This window comes from Malurus melanocephalus, unplaced genomic scaffold, assembly GCF_030028575.1.
Source record: "Malurus melanocephalus ecotype Western Australia unplaced genomic scaffold, MMel_1.1 scaffold_366, whole genome shotgun sequence".
Lineage (NCBI taxonomy): Eukaryota > Metazoa > Chordata > Aves > Passeriformes > Maluridae > Malurus > Malurus melanocephalus.
In genome coordinates this window covers 462,861-480,360 of record NW_026623598.1, presented here as the reverse complement: position 1 = coordinate 480,360, position 17,500 = coordinate 462,861, and the positions used below count along the sequence as shown (strand labels likewise).

Here is a 17,500-nt window from a genome sequence, read left to right as displayed (position 1 = left end):
CACCTGGGAGAGCTGAGCTGTGCTCCCCTGGGTGACACCATGGGACTCAAAATTCAGAAATTCCTGCTGGTGAGCACTGAATGTGGTTCATGTTCCACCTCAATCCTCTTTCCCCCCTTTTCTTGGAGTTCTTGTTTTCTCTGCTCCTCTCTTTTTCCAGAGAAAACAACAAAAATTAAACTGAATTAAAAAAAAAAATTAAACTGCACTGTTGGAACCCAACAGAAATTCAGCTCCCACATTTCAGCTCCTCTGACTCTCCCTGTTCACGGGATACATGAACCTGCCCAGTTCCTAAATAAATSAGGAAGATGCAGTTTCCTGATTGCAGAGATTGGAGCAAGCAGGGAGGTTCTGCAGAAAATATCCCAGGATTTGTGGATGTGCTGCGAGTGTCATTCCAATATTAGTGAATCCAAAATAAAAGGGGAAGGATTCAATGTTCACACACCCCGATAAAGTACAATTTCAAACCCATCCCTATAAATTAACCTCACTGCCATCAACATTTCCAACTCATCGTGACCTTTGGTTTGAGGTTTTGGTTGTGATCATCAACTAAACCTCGGAGTGCAAAACAGGGCAGCAAAATCGGGCACAAATCGGGTAAACTTGGAGAAATAAAGTGAGAAACCTTAACAAAGGCCTCAAATCCCACACGAAGTTCAGAAGCACAACAAAGAAGTGTAAAACATGGGRTCTGAAATTCATAAATACGTCCTACAAGATTATTGTTCATCATACAAGCTGGAGATTGCTTTATCATCTTACAAGCACAGAGATGTTTCTCTTACTCCACTGCAATATCCWGTGCTGCACATCTGGAATGTTCTGSAGATCTGGAATTGGGGGATCTGTAGGTTCCCTTTCAATCTGAGATATTACACTGCCCCACAGCTCAGGAGGAACCCCCAAGAACCCCACAGATCTGTTCTAAACCCACTCAAGGAAATGTGAAAGGAAATATTAAATTCTCTGCAAAGCCTTGCCCCCACTGTCTCACCTGATGTTCTCCTCCAGGAAAGCTGATGGCACAGGAACTCTCCTCTATTTTCCCTACTTCCCACAAAATTGCCTTTTCTCTTTAATTCCACTTAGAGTTACACCGATGAGGTGGTTTTACTGTTTCATTTTTTGGAACAGCCCCAAATATCCACTCCCAAAGGACTCTGGATCAAGAAATCTGCACCCTCAGTTGCTTTGTGAAGATCCTGTTGCCAAAGATAACCTGGCCTAGAAAATTAATATATGAAACATGCAATGCAAATGTGCTCCACTACGTGAACAAAGTGTGAGATCCTYGCTGGGCTAAAAAAAGGAACGGCAAATTCTTCAGCTTTCTCTAAGTTCCTTTGTAAATGTGCACGTTAAAAATAATACTCATTAAAGTGCTTAAATGCAATAAAATAGAACTTTTTCCTTACTGCATACCAATGAAGTCAGTATCAAAGTACTGATTTTTTTTTAATTTGTATTAATTTGTGATTGAGTTATAAACACCTAATGGATGAGGTTGATGTGTACACAGCACTTTCCAAACACTAATTCACAACATCCTTCCAAGAATGCAGCGGCAGCAAATAATTCCCAGAATATTCTGGCTTCAACCTCAAAGTAAAGGTGTGTTTTTTGTGTTTTTCCTTTTTATTTTTTTTTTAATTTTGTTTTTCTTTTGAGCAGAAGAAAAACAAAGTGTATTTAAGCAGGCAACAAATCAACTGGGAAGAGGTGAAGTGCCATCCCATGAAGGCACTCAGCRTTCTGACTGATCCTGGTGCCATCAAATGAACTCAACTGGAATTCCTGAGATCCGAATTATTTGAACAGACATCCTGGAAGCAAACACAGGAGCAGTCCTAGTGGTGACCCCTGATGGGATTGCAGAGATTCCACTGCTACAACCAGTGCCTGGCTTGCAGGAAGTTCTCACAGGAACCTGCCAGGAGAGGAGGAGCCTGCAAAGGCACCGGTGGAAATTTGGGTTCTTTGGGGTGTGAGAAGCAGCTGTGGTTGGGGAAACACCCCAGTCCTGCACCTCTTAAAGAATGATTCCATTTTCCAAACCATCCAAAGAACATGACAGGGATTTTAGTGAGTTGATAAGGTTAATAATCCCACTTTTAACTGATGCCACAGTTATTTTACATAAACCTGCAGCATCAGGAAAATCCTCGTTGTGCTTCACAACGAGGAGGCTGCTCCTCATCCCGCGCTCTCCTGCCAGCCCCAATGAAGTCAGCACAGGCACAACATGTTTATACAACATTAAGGGTTCACGTTAAGCTGAAAGCAAGGAGGAAATTTGACTTTCAGATTGACGAATGAAGAGTGCTGGTGCGTTCTGGAGGCTGCAACAAAGGAGCCGCCGGTGCTCCTGCCCACCGCGAATCCCTAACAAACCCTCCTCCCCGGAAGGATGGTCAGAGCTAAGGTCACAGCACCCTCCATCTGCATTTCAGATCTTGACTTTTGTTGGCTTTACCACTTCTTTTGGCATTAAATATGAATGATGTTCCCCGAAACATTTGGAACATTAATTATAAGGAAATAAACGGGGGGGAAGCGCGGGGCTCCGGTCATTGTTCGCCCACGGAACGACGAGCGGGAGCTTCYAGCAAAGTGCTAAAATATAAAAGGGTGATGTTCATTCATGTATTGGTCCAAGCTGCAGCACTATAAAGTACATCAAAAGGTGTTAATGGTTTCAATATTTATCTGCTGCAGGGAAGCACTCTAAAAAGAAGACAGAAAAAAAATTTCTGCTAATGGCTGTGTCTCTCCATTAAAATGAAAAGCTTAATGCATCTTATAATCAGAGGACAATTTGCAAATCATTAAGAGAAATGTAAAATTCCATTAAAATACAAATCAAGAGTCCCTCACTGGACTAATAATCTTTTTGATATTATTTTGCATTTCACTATTTCTGTTCCCAATATCCAGGCACCAGAAATGATCAGTTCTTGAACATGCTATTTACCACAGCCTACTTCTTTAACGAGAGGCTGAGAGAAGTATAATCTGCTATTCAGAGCAGGTACTAATGAAGAATTCCATATATTCTGAAATTTAATTAAAACCCCAAAGATTTCAAATTAGATGCAATTTGAAATGCCTGGGGCAGAAATACATGCACTTGCGTGGCAAGGGTATCACGCTGAAAGTTGATACCGTAATTGGTCTTGATGTATTTTTGTGTTGCCAGGCTGAAGCACAGAACTCATAACCATATAAAAATTCTCTGTAGATTACCTGCTCATTGAAAATGCCATCACTCAGGTAGTTCTCTACTAAATTACCATGCTACTAAAATGCACAAAGTGATTCGAAGAGAAGAGTGGCACAGCTGGTCGACGCTGCCAATGAGTTATGCATGCGTCGACGCTGCCTTTTTTCTTAGTAAAATATGCTCAGTTGAATATTAAAATATAATTGGCATTCAACCTAAGTAGCTTAAACCATTTTGTTATCTTCTTTTAAACCGATTTGGCTCCTCCACAGTTATTTTCAAGGATGCGATTCACAAACTAATGACACCATCACATTCAGCTAGATTTGTACTATTTTACATTTGTCATAAATAGGGACAATTTCTACAGCCTGCTAGGGATGTCCTTTAATACTGGCTCCTCTTGAACATCAAAGGCCCAATTCATGGGGAAAAAAAGAAAGGAAAGAAAAAAAAAGGAGTGTGCCATTTATGTTGTTCTTGCATATTTTATCCTGAGAAGAGTGCGGGGATGCAAATTTCTGGTGAAAAGTGTGTTTTTACAGTTAAGCGAGTCCTTGTTTTTTTTCCCAGAATAAAATGGTCAGCAAACAAACTGCTCAGGAGACATGGCAAAACATCTTGGAAACAGGTCAGAAAGGGGCATCCTTAGGTCAAGCARCAGCAAAACACCTTTAGTATACAATTTTTCCCCTCAGATGAATTTATTTATGTGACCCTAATAGAAARGCTGTCAGAAATGCCACCATATTGTCATTTCCAGAAAAAAAAATTAACAATATTACTTAGAAACAAGGTGCTGACCATAGTAACAGTCCCATTAAGCACATTACCTCTGAAACACCAAACAGGTTAAATGCGTATGAGTATTGATGATATTTCCCATCGATGTGGGGTTTTAAGGAAACTCGCCTGAAAGTTCATTAATAAAACGGGTGTGCGAGGCTGTATTTATAAAATCCTTTCCTTTTATCTTGATTGCATGGGTTTTTATTAAGGAGGGGTGCAAAGGTTACGTGGGGCTGCATGTGTGGCGAGCCAGCCAACAAATCAAAGGAAAAATGAATTAAATTAAACTTATTCCTCCCAGGTCTGCAAGGAGAGCGGGCGCTGAGCTCTGGGGCTGCGGGTGAAGATGACGAGAGCACAACTCAGGATAAAAAAGTCATTTTCCTCCACTGGTGGGGTTTTTTCCACCTTCAATCCTTCCCTTTTAATCTAAACCTCATACCCAAGCAGCGATGTCAAAAGTTACCGGGTTGGTCACAACGGTTCTTAGATCGGGGTCAACTGATTCCCTTTATTTCACGGGGAGAAAAGGGATGTGATTTTGAACAAATTCACTTTATAAAGAAGCCCCACACGCACGTGGCTTTGAGAGCTGCTGATGTCAGAGTGCAGCTGCCCTGCCTGGGGTCTGGTGGTGGTTCTGTGCAATTATTGATCAGGGAATTGTGGAATGGGTTGGGTTAAAGGGTCCCCAAATGCCACCCAGTGCCACCCCTGCCATGGCAGGGACACCTCCCACTGTCCCAGGSTGCTCCAAGCTGGTCCTGGACATTTCCAGGGATTCAGGGGCAGCCACACCTTCTCTGGGAATTCCATCCCATCCCCTCACCACCCTCCCAGAGAACAATTCCTTCCCAAAATCCCATCACCAAAACACAAACCCTTCCTTTCCGAACCAAAGCTTGGAATAATTTCAGTATCCTCACATCTCTGCAGCTATTTCAGAGCCTTGACTCACTGGAATATTCCCAAATTTCCTGAGAACAAGTGAAAATGTTGCCATTGCACAGGTGAACGCTGGCTGTGGATCTTCAATCCACTCTTACCTAAAAAATAAACTATTTAGGAAATACTTCTTTATTCTAATTATGTCCTGCCTGTAATAATGTCAAGAATACTGGCAAGAAAGGATTGGCCTACTGGAAATAAACCATTATTTTTAAAAATAGGTGACCTTTTCCCTGTCTTCTCCACAGCAGGACAGACACACTGATCTCTCCATCCTTACATTCCTCCAAGGTCACATCAGGTGATGGTTATCCCGAAAAGGTCCACCAAAACCCCATGAACATCTGCAATCAGTGCTCCCACAAAGGAAATCTGCACCTAAGAGGGCCTGAATTATCCTAAATAGCTCACATTTGGCAATTTATCCTATGAGCAGTGAACCCCAACAGAAATATCTAAAATACACTTAAAACCACACAGGCTTCCACTGAAAATCATGGGAATTTTACTCTGAATTCAACAGGAACTGGGTCAGGAATTTTGCAGGTATTTCYACCCAGAATGCATTTGTATTGATTTTCTTGTTTAGTTTTTGTTTTTAAGTACATATAGTTGGTAGAAAGCAATGGGCCAACTGGGCTGGAAAGAGAATAAGAGATATAAGAGTAACTGGGCTATTTTTGGGGTTTTGTTGTTTCCATTTTTGAAGGTTGGAGAGGATTGATTTCTGTTTGCAGAAAATTGTAGGRAAGTATTGGGTTGTAAAAATCCATTAAATGTCTCACAAAACAGTGACTTTCTGCTTATCAAAACTCCTCTCACATGAAATGGTAATAAAGGAAGATGCCAGTSTCTGGAATTTGAATTTTGAGTTGGCAGACAGAAATAGGAAAGCTTGTCATCTCTTTGCACTTGAATCTGCCATGTCCAGATATGTGAAGTACGAATGTTCCCGAGCAGATTATTTCATATTTAACACGTTCTAAAAGCCTAAATAGAAATGTATTTGCATGTCTGATGAAGCTGCAGTGTTGAGAAAGGGAAAATCAGAGATATTTCTAACTTATTTTTCTCTAATGAATTGAACCTCTACTACAAATTAAGAGAATTTCACAAATTGCAGCATAAATCATTGGTAAAAATGACATTTTTTTTGTTTGTCTAGGAAAGGGCAAGTCTTGCCTCCCTCCTCCTCAGCAAGTGAATGGTGCAGCTCAAAACTGCAAAATGTAAATACAGAATCYCAGMMWGGYTTGGGGTGGAATGGACCTTAAATGAGGAGCCTTTTATTGTCATAAGCAAAACCCTTCCTGTCCAGGGTTAAGATGAAGTTATTACAGAAAAAATAAAGTAAAATTTGATCTAAGCATTGATTAGAAAGGAATTGGGCTGAGAATAGCACTTGAGGATGAATTTGAATCTTCTGTCAAAGAGCCACACTGTACACAGTCATATTTACAGGGAAGGGGAGAAGGGCCAAGGGTTTTGCTGATCAYGGAATCCCAGAATTCCAATTTGGATTKGAAGKGACCTTAAACTGRTCCCATTCCACCCCTGTCACATGCAGGGACAYCTCCCACTGTCCCAAAGTGCTCAGGGCCCTGCTTGAGGAGCTGCTGCTCAACAGAAATGGGAGAAAATCAGAGTGATGAGAAAAAGCCTTCCTGGCTTTGGATCCTCATGCTCTCACTGATGTTTGCTCTGCATTTTTGAGCGCCTGGAGAAACGAGGAGGCACTTTCAAATGTAAATGTGTAAAAGTAAATAAATACCAAACTCCTAATTTAGCAGAACTGCAATTCTGATGTGCAGATACACTGAAGTGCAACCCATCATAACTTGATTTTTACCTCACCTTTCTCCTAAATGACTTTTAAAACCAAGTCCTTCAGATTTGTGGAGGACTATTTGTCATCTATTTCCATGTTTTTTCCAATGTGATTTTTTTTCTGTTTTATGAAAGCATTGCAGGGYGAAAGTCACAGAAGAACAGCAATGTTGTGACTTGAGCCAATTAATTCCTCATTATGTTCCCATGACGTAGGTCCTTCCCCAGTAAAACACACACACACACACCTGGGCCCAGGCCAAGAGCCAAAAACTGAGCTGAATTAAAAATCCTGAAGGTGCTGCAGTGAGAACAGTGCCCCCAGCACTAACCCGGGGTGCAGGGGGTCAAACCCAACCCCATGAGCTCCAGGGGTCAGTGGGACCCCAGAGCCACCCCTCCCATGGCCAGGGGGCTGCAGGGACCCTCAGCTGACCCCCCTGGCACCAGGAACATCCACCCCAACCCTGCCCCTGGCTCTGTTTGGAGCCTGGGTGCTGCTGAAGAATATTCCTTCATCCCCCTAAAATCCACATCCACCCTAACCCTGCTCCTGGCTGTGTTTGGAGTCTGGATGGTGCTGAGGAACTTTCCTTCATCCCCAAAATCCACACCAACCCCAACCCTGCTCCTGGCTGTGTTTGGAGCCTGGGTGCTGCTGAAGAATATTCCTTCATCCCCCTAAAATCCACATCCACCCTAACCCTGCTCCTGGCTGTGTTTGGAGTCTGGATGGTGCTGAGGAACTTTCCTTCATCCCCAAAATCCACACCAACCCCAACCCTGCTCCTGGCTGTGTTTGGAGCCCGGGTGGTGCTGAGGAACTTTCCTCCATCTCCCCAAAATCCACATCAGCCCCAACCCAGCTCCTGGCTGTGTTTGGAGCCCCAAAATCTTTCCTTCACCCCCAAAATCCACACCCACCCCAACCCAGCTCCTGGCTGTGTTTGGAGCCCCAAAATCTTTCCTTCACCCCCAAAATCCACATCCACCCCAACCCAGCTCCTGGCTGCGTTTGGAGTCTGGGTGCTGCTGAGGAACTTTCCTCCATCCCCCCAAAAATCCAAGGGTGATGACTATTTCCCTAAGAAGCTTCCTGTTRACAAATACCCTTATTTTTCCTCTTTTAAATGCTCTTCAGGGCTGCCTGCACAGGAAGGTTGTTGGATGTGTCCTAGGGATGGAGCAAAGCCTCCTACAAACCCAAACCTCYCAGGGCTGAACCCCAAAACAGCAGCTAAAACAGGATCAGCAGTGCTGACACCAAGGGATTCCACTCACAAAGCTAAAGAGAATTCAGTGTCCCATTTGGGAAAACTGATGGAAAGAAAAAGCACCATTTAAAATGTTTTATAATGTTCTGGTGGATAATCTGGGAAGCAGAATTCCCCTCTGCTCTGCAGAGAAGGCAGCAGCAGCAATGTTTCCCACCTGGCTTTGGCCATTCACATCCACCCTCAAGGACAAAGYTTCCAGAATGTGGCACCTCATTTCATCCCAGGTAATGAAAAACCTCCTCAGCACCAYCCTGGAATTGGCTGTGAAAGATCTGGCACCGAGCAATTTCCATAACATGGAAGAGCAAGGACAGAAGGTGCTCAGGAAAACAAAGTCACTGTGCAGAGCTCACAGAAMTGAGACTGCCTTGGTCACTGAGAAATGGTGGCATTCAGGGGCAGGGGAGAAGCAAAAATCACACTTTGGGGATTATAATTATTATTACTATTATTACTGTTGTTATTATTATTATTGCTATTATTATTACCACTACTACTATTATTATATAACTCAATATATTAATATAATATAATAACAAGCATATTACGAATACAATAGATTAATATCAATAACACAAACATATAAATGATTAACAATAATAACAATAACAATAACAATAACAATAATAATAATAATAATAGTAATAATAATAATAATAGCAATAGGACCCGTTTCATTTCAAGGATTGATTTCTGTTACAAAGCCTCCAGGAACACAGATAATAAATGGTGAATGGTGAATAAGGAGGGACTTTTCTCAGGTGTTGCTTTTATCTAAGTTCATAAACAGCACAACTTGGTAACAATTCTCTTTGCTCTTTGTTTARAAGTGTCAGAATTATCCCTGTGAACTCTGAGGAATCAAACACAGCTGCCTGATGCACCCTATCCCTGACTGGGACAGGGACACACAACTGCAGAACCAGGGAACCACTGAGGCTGGAAAATCCCCTGAGCCCAGCAATTCCAACATCCCAGCACTGCCAAGGCCACCCACATCCCCAAGTGCCACATCCAGACGGTTTTTAAATCCTTCCAGGGATGGGGATCCACTCCCAGCTGTGCCAGGGCTGGACAGCTTTTCCAGGAAGGAATTTTCCCGATTTCCAAAGCTCTGCTGAGGCAAAGTGAGGTCATTCCCTCTCTCCTGTCACTGTTCTGGGAGCAGAGCCCGACCCTCTGGCTGTCCCCTCCTGTCAGGAGAGCTCTGCCAAAGCCTCAACCCCCCCTTTTGCTGGCCAAGAGCTCCTTCCAGTAGCCACCACCCCCCTGAGCAGCTCCCAGCCCTTCAGACGGGACCCTACCCCACCTTTGAGCATTGGCAGCTGCCCCACATCATTCCATAGCTGTGCCCGAGAGTGAGGGAGACGAAAACCAGAGAGGGAAGGGGGCACTGACCTGTCTGGAGCAGGGGCTGGCACAGGCAGGGTCCCAGGGTGGCACTGACCTGTCCAGAGCAGGGGATGGTGGAAAGCTGGCATGGACAGGGAGGGTGGCACAGACCTTTCTGGGGCAGGGGATGGTGGAAGGCTGGCAGGGACAGGGTCCAAGGGTGGCACTGACCTGTCTGCAGCAGGGAATGGTGCAGGGTGGGGCATTGACCTGTCCGGAGCAGGGGATGGCAAAAGGCTGGCACAGGCAGGGTTCCAGGGGAGCACTGACCTGTCCAGAGCAGGAGATGGTGCAGGGTTGGCATGGGCAGGGTGGATGGTGGCACTGATCTGACCAGAGCAGGGGGTGGCACAAGGCTGGCAGGGACAGGGAGGGTGGCACTGACCTTTCTGGGGCAGGGGATGGTCAGGGTTGGCACAGGCAGGGTCCCAAGGTGGCACTGACCACTGACCTGTCTGCAGCAGGGGATGGCACAGGCAGGGTTCCAGGGTGGCACTGACCTGTCTGCAGCAGGGGGTGGTGCAAAGCTGGCACGGGCAGGGTCCCTGTGCCCCCTGGCTCACTGAAGTAGGCTCTCAGCCAGGCTGTGCACTGCTGCAGTGGCTCTGGCATCCCCTCGGTGCCCTCACACACCTCGCAGGCTGAYGATGACTCTGCCCTGCCAAAACACAAATGGGAAATTGCAGCAATAAAAATGACAGAGCCAGGYTGGAYGGGGCTCTGAACAACCTGGTCCATCAAAAAATATCCTTGGGTGGAACAACACATTCTGAGCATCCCTTCCAACCCCAACAACTCCGTAATTCTTTGATAAAATCCAATATTCACATCCCTGTATCAGCAAAATAACCTCAAACATTTAATCTGGAGTCAGATTCTTTTTTCTACTCTGAGAAAAGTGAAGAGATTCCTGACAGCAGTAACAAAAACTCACCCTTGTCACCTCTACAAATGCAAACAGACACAAAATGTTCTGAACACCTGTAAGGAAATCCATGAACGAGGAGAAGGGGGAATGTCAGGGAGCAGGAACACCACCCAAACCCATGGGAATGACCCATCCTGGTGCTCCCAGGCTGGACAGAGCCCCCTCCTCCGTGTCCCCCAGGGCTCAGTCTCTGTCCCCAGGGCCCATCCCTGGGGAAGGAGCAAAGGAAACAGCTCCAGCTCCCTGCTTCCTGCAGCTCCTGCTTCCCTGCCCTGATTCAATTGGAAGGAAGCAATTGAGAATTCATTTGATTTCCAGTGGCAGCTCGTGCTGGCAGGGGCTGGGGAGCAGAGCCAGCGAGCAGAAAGCACCTGTAGTGCTTTTTTTGAATGAACATGTGCTGCTTTCTGCTCCTTCTGCTCCCCAGGAGCAGCAATGTGAGCATGGCAGTGATGGACACAAACCCTGCATCTGCCCATACCCGGCTCCTTCCCACCCTCTGTGCTTCCAGGGATGTTCTCCTGCTGCTCCCAAGGCTGGGGTGTGCTGGAGGGGTCTCCCAAACCTGCAGAGCCCATGTGAGGATCCCAATGAACAAACACCCATCAGCAATGCACCCGTGAGAAATGATGGAGGCACCATCGAGGGTGATGCTGCAGCAGCATTTTATTTCTCTCTCTGCATTTATTTATCAAATTGATGCTTTTGACTTCTCAGTTTCTTTTTGTGTGTGGAGCAGGATGGATTTGCTTTATAAAAGTGATGTRTACTTGTGCTATTTTCCTGATTAAKAATCTCTTTGCTAAAAGCAAAGCTATGAGAATCCACRCTCAAACTTTTCCACACAACTCCCTGTGACATGGACTGCAAACTGAGCTCCCAACACCACGGATAATGCATTATTTCACACAGGTACAGCACTGCAGAACATGGTTCTGTGTCACAAACAACAAAATAATGGGAGAATAAAATGAGAATAATTCCTGTGAAACCTGGGAGAGACATGGGGAGACTTTCCTGCTCCGTTTATCCGGAAGAGCACCACAAACTCTGGGTGCCTGATGTTTTCCACATCATCCTGCATCCCATTCTCGGGAGTCTGGAAATCATTTGGGCTCTAATGTCACCATAAACCAGAAAATCTCTGTTTGCTCACAGCAGCAGCTCTGAGCTCTGCCTTTGCCTGCAGACAGGGACCAGCCAGGGCACCAAACCAGCCTGGGAGACTGCAGGAGCTCTGCCAGTGCTCAAAGGGGCTCCAGGAGAGCTGGAGAGGGACTGGGGACAAGGGATGGAGGGACAGGAGCCAGGGAATGGCTTTAAGGTGGAAAAGGGTAGATTTAGATGGGATATTGGGCAGGAATTGTYCCCTGTAGGGTGGGCAGCCCTGGCACAGGGTGCCCAGAGAAGCTGTGGCTGCCCCTGGATCCCTTTGAGTGCCCAAGGCCAGGCTGGACATTGGGGCTGGGAGCAGCCTGGGACAGTGGAGGTGTCCCTGCCATGGCAGGGGTGGCACTGGGTGGCATTTTGGGTTCCATTCCAACCCAAATCATCMCACACATTCCTCACTCCTCRCTCCTACCAGGTGCTCCCTGGCAGAAGCGTTTGGGCAGGATTTATTTTGAAATTTCTTTTTAATTGCCGTTTTTAGGAGCAGTGCCCTGGCCCTGCTGAACTTCTCCAGATGTTTTTGGAGGGCTCATTCTCCCAGCAATCCMACACCAGAGGCTTTCCCAGCACCTGGCAGCTCCACCCTGGCCAGCAAAGGAAAGAAAAATCTCTGTGCAGGGCAGGAATGAATTTRCCTTCCAAGAATGCGCCGCCAAAACACACACCCCGAGCCTCAAACTGGCACAGAGCTGAAAAAAGGGAAAACTTTCACATTAATTTACTTGGCTAGGGATGGTAACAGCTCTTCCTGGGAATGTGACAGCTTTAATGAAGAGAAAGAGAGCCCATAACTCATCGGGGTGTCTTCTGTCCCCTCTCCCTTTCCATCCTTGCACAGCAGCAATCCTTCCACAAACTGCCTCGGTGTTAAATGTCCAACTGGAAACACCAGCTGCCTYTTAAAAGGTTTTCTCAGGCTTCAAAGCCTTTAAGGACATTCAAAAAACAGAATCCAAGCGGTCTCAAAACATTGGTAAAAGCAGCAGAGTGGTTACATCATGAGAAATTCCCCCCTGGAAGGAAATCCCTCTGCTCAGAGTCAGATTTCTTGGAAAGTTTCTGAGTGCTCCACTCTTGGAGCATCTCTAAGTCAAGATGGACAGGAAAAAATTGAAATTTAGAGAAAAATACCCATCTGAGACACATATTAACTACCTGGGCCTAAWCTTCAGGAATGAAAAAGTGAAAAGTTAAGCCTTTCTTAATGTCCTGCCTTGGATGATTTTCAAAAAAAGGAGCTGCTCCTGCTCACAGCACATGAGGTGGTGGCCAAAGGGGGCATTTATTGTGTTTTACCCATGGAGAGTTTAAGTCTCAACCTTGTGATTCAACAAGAAGCAATTTTACTTTTATATAGGAAAACAAAATAAGCACGTTCATCAAAAATAAACCCCCCCAAACCCTCAACAAAAGACATCAGAAATCCAACAGCTTTGCTTTCACCCTGGAGAATTTTTTAAATTTTTCCTTAAAAATGACCATTTTTTTTTTTTTTGCAGTGGGGCTGGAATCATGAGAAATATTCATTTAAACCACATTATTTAAATTGYTTCCCCTTTCATCAGAGTCTGTCACTGCTCTTGTCTTCATTCCTGAATTGTGCTGGGTGCTGCTGCACATCCCAAAAAATTCAAAGTGGAGGTTTTTGTGTTTTCACCCAGTCAACAATCGTTGCTGTGGGTGTTTAGTGGACATTTTATATTTTAATTTTATTTAATTTCAGTTTTTGACCTGGATTTTTTTCCTCAGCAGTAACGTGCCTGTCACTTGTCTGCCTTTACTTTTTGGGGATGGTAAATGGAGATTGAGCTGCACGTGACCAACTCACCTACAGGACTTTACAGCGTGATGCTTCATTAAACTACAAATTCCTCCAAGAGAAAAAAAAAAGCTTTTTTCAGGCTATGAAAAGTCATCTAAAAATACACAAATGTTGTTTCAGGTTGGATATGTGGCCCAAAGAGCCCCTTTTTCAGGCCAGGCACCCATTGCTGCAGCACATCAGGGGTGCTGAAGCCCCAGAGAGCCCAGGATCAGTCCCAAAATGGGAACCAAGCCCAGGATCAGTCCCAAAATGGGAACCAAACCCAGGATCAGTCCCAAAATGGGAACCAAGACCAGGATCAGTCCCAAAATGGGAACCAAGCCCAGGATCAGTCCCAAAATGGGAACCAACCCAGGATCAGTCCCAAAATGGGAACCAAACCCAGGATCAGTCCCAAAAGGGGAACCAAGCCCAGGATCAGTCCCAAAGTCAGAACCAACCCAGGATCAGTCCCAAAATCAGAACCAACCCAGGATCAGTCCCAAAATCGGAACCAAGCACAGGGTCAGTCCCAAAATCGGAACCAACCCAGGATCAGTCCCAAGATGGGAACCAAGCCCAGGATCAGTCCCAAGATGGGAACCAAGCCCAGGATTATGGTTTTCACACACAGCAGCTATCCCACACCCCTCCTCCTGCAATCCCATGGGTTTCTTTCCATCCCACAGCCAAGAGGAGCCTTCCCAAACCTCCATCACCACTGTGGGATGGAATCAGCAGCTCAGGGATGAAATGAGGRAAAAGCTGGGCTCAGCACCAGCACCTGGTTCAGTTTAAGGGCTCCTTCCAGAGCCGCTGCCAAGTACTGGGGGTTTCCAGGGCGCTTCCAAAATAAACATGGAAGGAGCAGGTTGGCTCTGGGATCATCCCAAAGGGTGAGCCAGGAGGAAAAGCAGCAAAATGTTGGGAGGAGCYCAGTTCTGCAGGGGCAGGATGGTCATTATTCACTGCTCTGTGCCCCTATAAATTAAGGGAAAGCAGGRGGACCTTGAGCTGTGCTGGAAGGAAGAGGATGTGACACAACCACTGTGCTGGCACATTCCTGGGGGAAAGCCAGCAGCTTCCTTAGGATAAATAAATACCTTGAGAGTGTTGTAGCAGCTCCCATAATGTGTTTTTAAATAGATGTTTATTTTTAAAGCATTTAAAAATATTTTACTTATATTAAAAAAATATATAAATATATAAATATATTACTATATTCTAAATATAACTGATAGGTTGACTGTAACATCCAAATCTCCACTGCCTGTAGCCACAGACACCTGAGTGTCTTATCCCTGGAAAAAAACCAAAAAAACTATCTCACCTTCCCGTGGATTGCCTAAGGAGAGGTTTAGAAACTGAGACAATGAAGAGTCCCCTTTATTTAMATTTTAAATTTCTTAATTTTTTTTGGTAAAGATACTTAACAAAAAAAAAAAGGGCCCTAAAGTAGCACATGAAAAAACCGCAACTCCTCCTAACCTGGAGTCAACAAAGTGCCTTTGATACTTGTGGACAGATTCAGATTACATTATTAATTGAAATTTTTTAAATTGTAATATTTTGTAATTTTTAATAATTTACAATTTTGTAATTCTGTAATTGTGCTGTTTTCTTTTCCATTTTTTATTTGGTTTTTTGTAATTTTCTTCCCCAATGGTGGGAAGTGCCTGATGACTGTTGGCATGGAGCTCCATGAATGTCATCAGTATAGATAATTCTGAGTATTTATATAAGTTTTATATATCTCTAAAATAGTTAATAACAGAGCTCCTAAATCAGAGGAAGTTTTTACATTTGCAGGACAACTCACTCTTGATCCTCTAGGGCTTGAACAGCAACTATTGTCATGAAATAGGTATGAGGGGCCAGTATGATTTAAAAATGATTGGTTTTTAAATGGCTTTTTTTTTTTTTGTTTTATCAGCAAATGACTGAAGTTGTCACAGAAAAAAGTTGCACAATCTGAGAACTGAACTGAAAAGTTACAYATTAATTTAAATTATTTGCATAATAAATTAAATCACTGCTGTCTGAAGGCTGTCTTTTCTTACACTTACACTGATCTGTGCTTGCCTTACCAAACCATTTTCCTCCGCCAGAAACAGCTGCTGTGTTCCTTTTCCAACGGAAGAATCAGCAACAATTAACCCACAAAAATTACCATTAAAACGCGACTTAGCAAGGCAGCGTTATTCCTTCCACAACAACCCAGAGTGAGTTGATGTTTTTACTGGAGCCTTCATTGTGAAATTTTCCTGAAGATGAATTTCACCCACACCTGAACATCATTTAAGATTCCTTCCTTCCATGGATGAGGCTAAAGCCACCCCAAACCCGCYGCTGGATCCTCTTTAACGACTCCAAACCGATTACGGGACAAATCTCGTTCAATTTCATTCCCAAGCTTTCCACGCTTGTGTTTTCTCTTCTTTTTTCTCTCAATGAAGCCCAGGAGGTTTCAGGACAATTCATTATGTATGAGCCCCAAGTTGCAGTGCTCGGCTGTTGATTAATAGCGAAGTTTGCTGTGTGTACATTTGCAGCGTTGGATGCATACAATATGCTAACTTATTCTTCCACCCCAGCTAATTATTTACCAAAATGACTACTTGAGACTACAATTTATTAAATGCATGCATCCAGTCTCGATTTGGCCCCAAAAGACAGCCCGGAATGAAGATCTTTTACTTGATGTGACAACTTCTGGAAACAGTGTTATTAATATTGTAAATGTGGCAAATAAAGAGTTCAAATAGCCGGGTGGCTCCGCTGCATTTCTTCCCCCCAACTGAATCAGCCAACAAAGCGCCTTTTTGGGCTTCAAATTCACATCCTGACACRGTTTAATTTAGCTGCTTCTAAATGAAGTGGCTGTAGGATGGCAGGGAGGGATTAAAAGAGGGCTGAGAGCTGCAATAATCAGCAATCAGTCCCAAAATCCTGCCCAACAGCCCCGGCACTGCTCSGTCTAAGACCTTAAGGAAAAATTGATGCATTTAGGGAAGAGCAYGAGAACTCAGAACTGAGCCAGGCTTGGTCCCTGTCATACAACCTGTGAAGGGTTTTCCTTACTCTGTTTTTATCTGTCAYCAAGGATGCAAATTCTTATGGATCTGCCTGGTGAGAAATTCTCCATCCTAACTGAGAAAGAACCACCTGCACAGAGGTTTGGGCATCACGTACATGATACAAATCCCATATATTCCATTTGTTATAAAGAATATAACCAATAAATGTATAATTACATACACAATAAATTAATGAATAAAATTRTTGCTATAAAAATAATAAACACACATCTTGAATAAATACAAAGATATCTGAATAATCTTGTGGTTTTTTTTTAATTTTGTAATGAATGATGTTAAGTTTGGGGGCCCAGCTGGGCTCTCCCAAGCCCTGCAAAGCTGCTCCCTGTTATTCCCTGCCACTGGTGTGCACCAGCAAACACTGGGAAGGACAGAGTGAAACTCCTGTCTCCACATGCCAAGATAAGGAAAATCAATGTCAATGCCCAAAAGACTCCAGTGATAGCCCTGAAGGTCATTAAATGCTGCTCACTGCCCTGGACCATTACAGGTTTGATTGGAATCCTATAGAGGAAGACAGGGATTTCAAACCAGAGTCTGGCCTGGGATGTGGCACCGCCCCAGGAACACCAGAGACACATCCAAGGAGAAAAATCTCGGTGTGGGTGGGCTTGGAACCCCTCCCTGAACATTTGTTGTGTTTGCACTTGAGTGAATCCCATCATGAACAAAGATCTGTCAAAACAATGATCAGGGGAAGGACAACGACCAAGTTATGGTTCCCCAACCACCTCAAACTCCTCCTGGGCATCCCAGTGCCCAAAGATTTTTGGTGTCTGCTCCATCCACCCTCCTTCAGTCCCAGACTGCTTTGGGTGGGAAGGGACTTCTGTGGTCCTCCAAAAATTTCCGATGTGTAAACAATGCTGGGAATAATTAAAAACCAGAGAGGAGTTTTGGGATTGAACAGAGGGCTGTGAGCACAGACAGCTGGGGCTGGATATCAGGATTAGGGTTTGGGTTCCTGCAGAATGGACCCACAGGAGGGTTTTACTGATGAGTGTCTGTGACAGACCTGGAGAGCTTTGGCTGTCGGGG

The 17,500-nt window shown here is 44.5% G+C and overlaps 1 protein-coding gene across 1 annotated transcript in view; it reads right to left on the bottom strand.

The window, feature by feature from the left end:
• LOC130580843 (methylated-DNA--protein-cysteine methyltransferase-like) overlaps positions 1-17,500 on the bottom strand; it is a 115,682-nt gene that overhangs the window by 15,303 nt on the left and 82,879 nt on the right. The window contains exon 3 of the mRNA XM_057378598.1: positions 9,963-10,120. Within this exon, the coding sequence (XP_057234581.1) occupies positions 9,963-10,120 (158 nt within the window). The remainder of the gene's footprint in view (positions 1-9,962; positions 10,121-17,500) is intronic.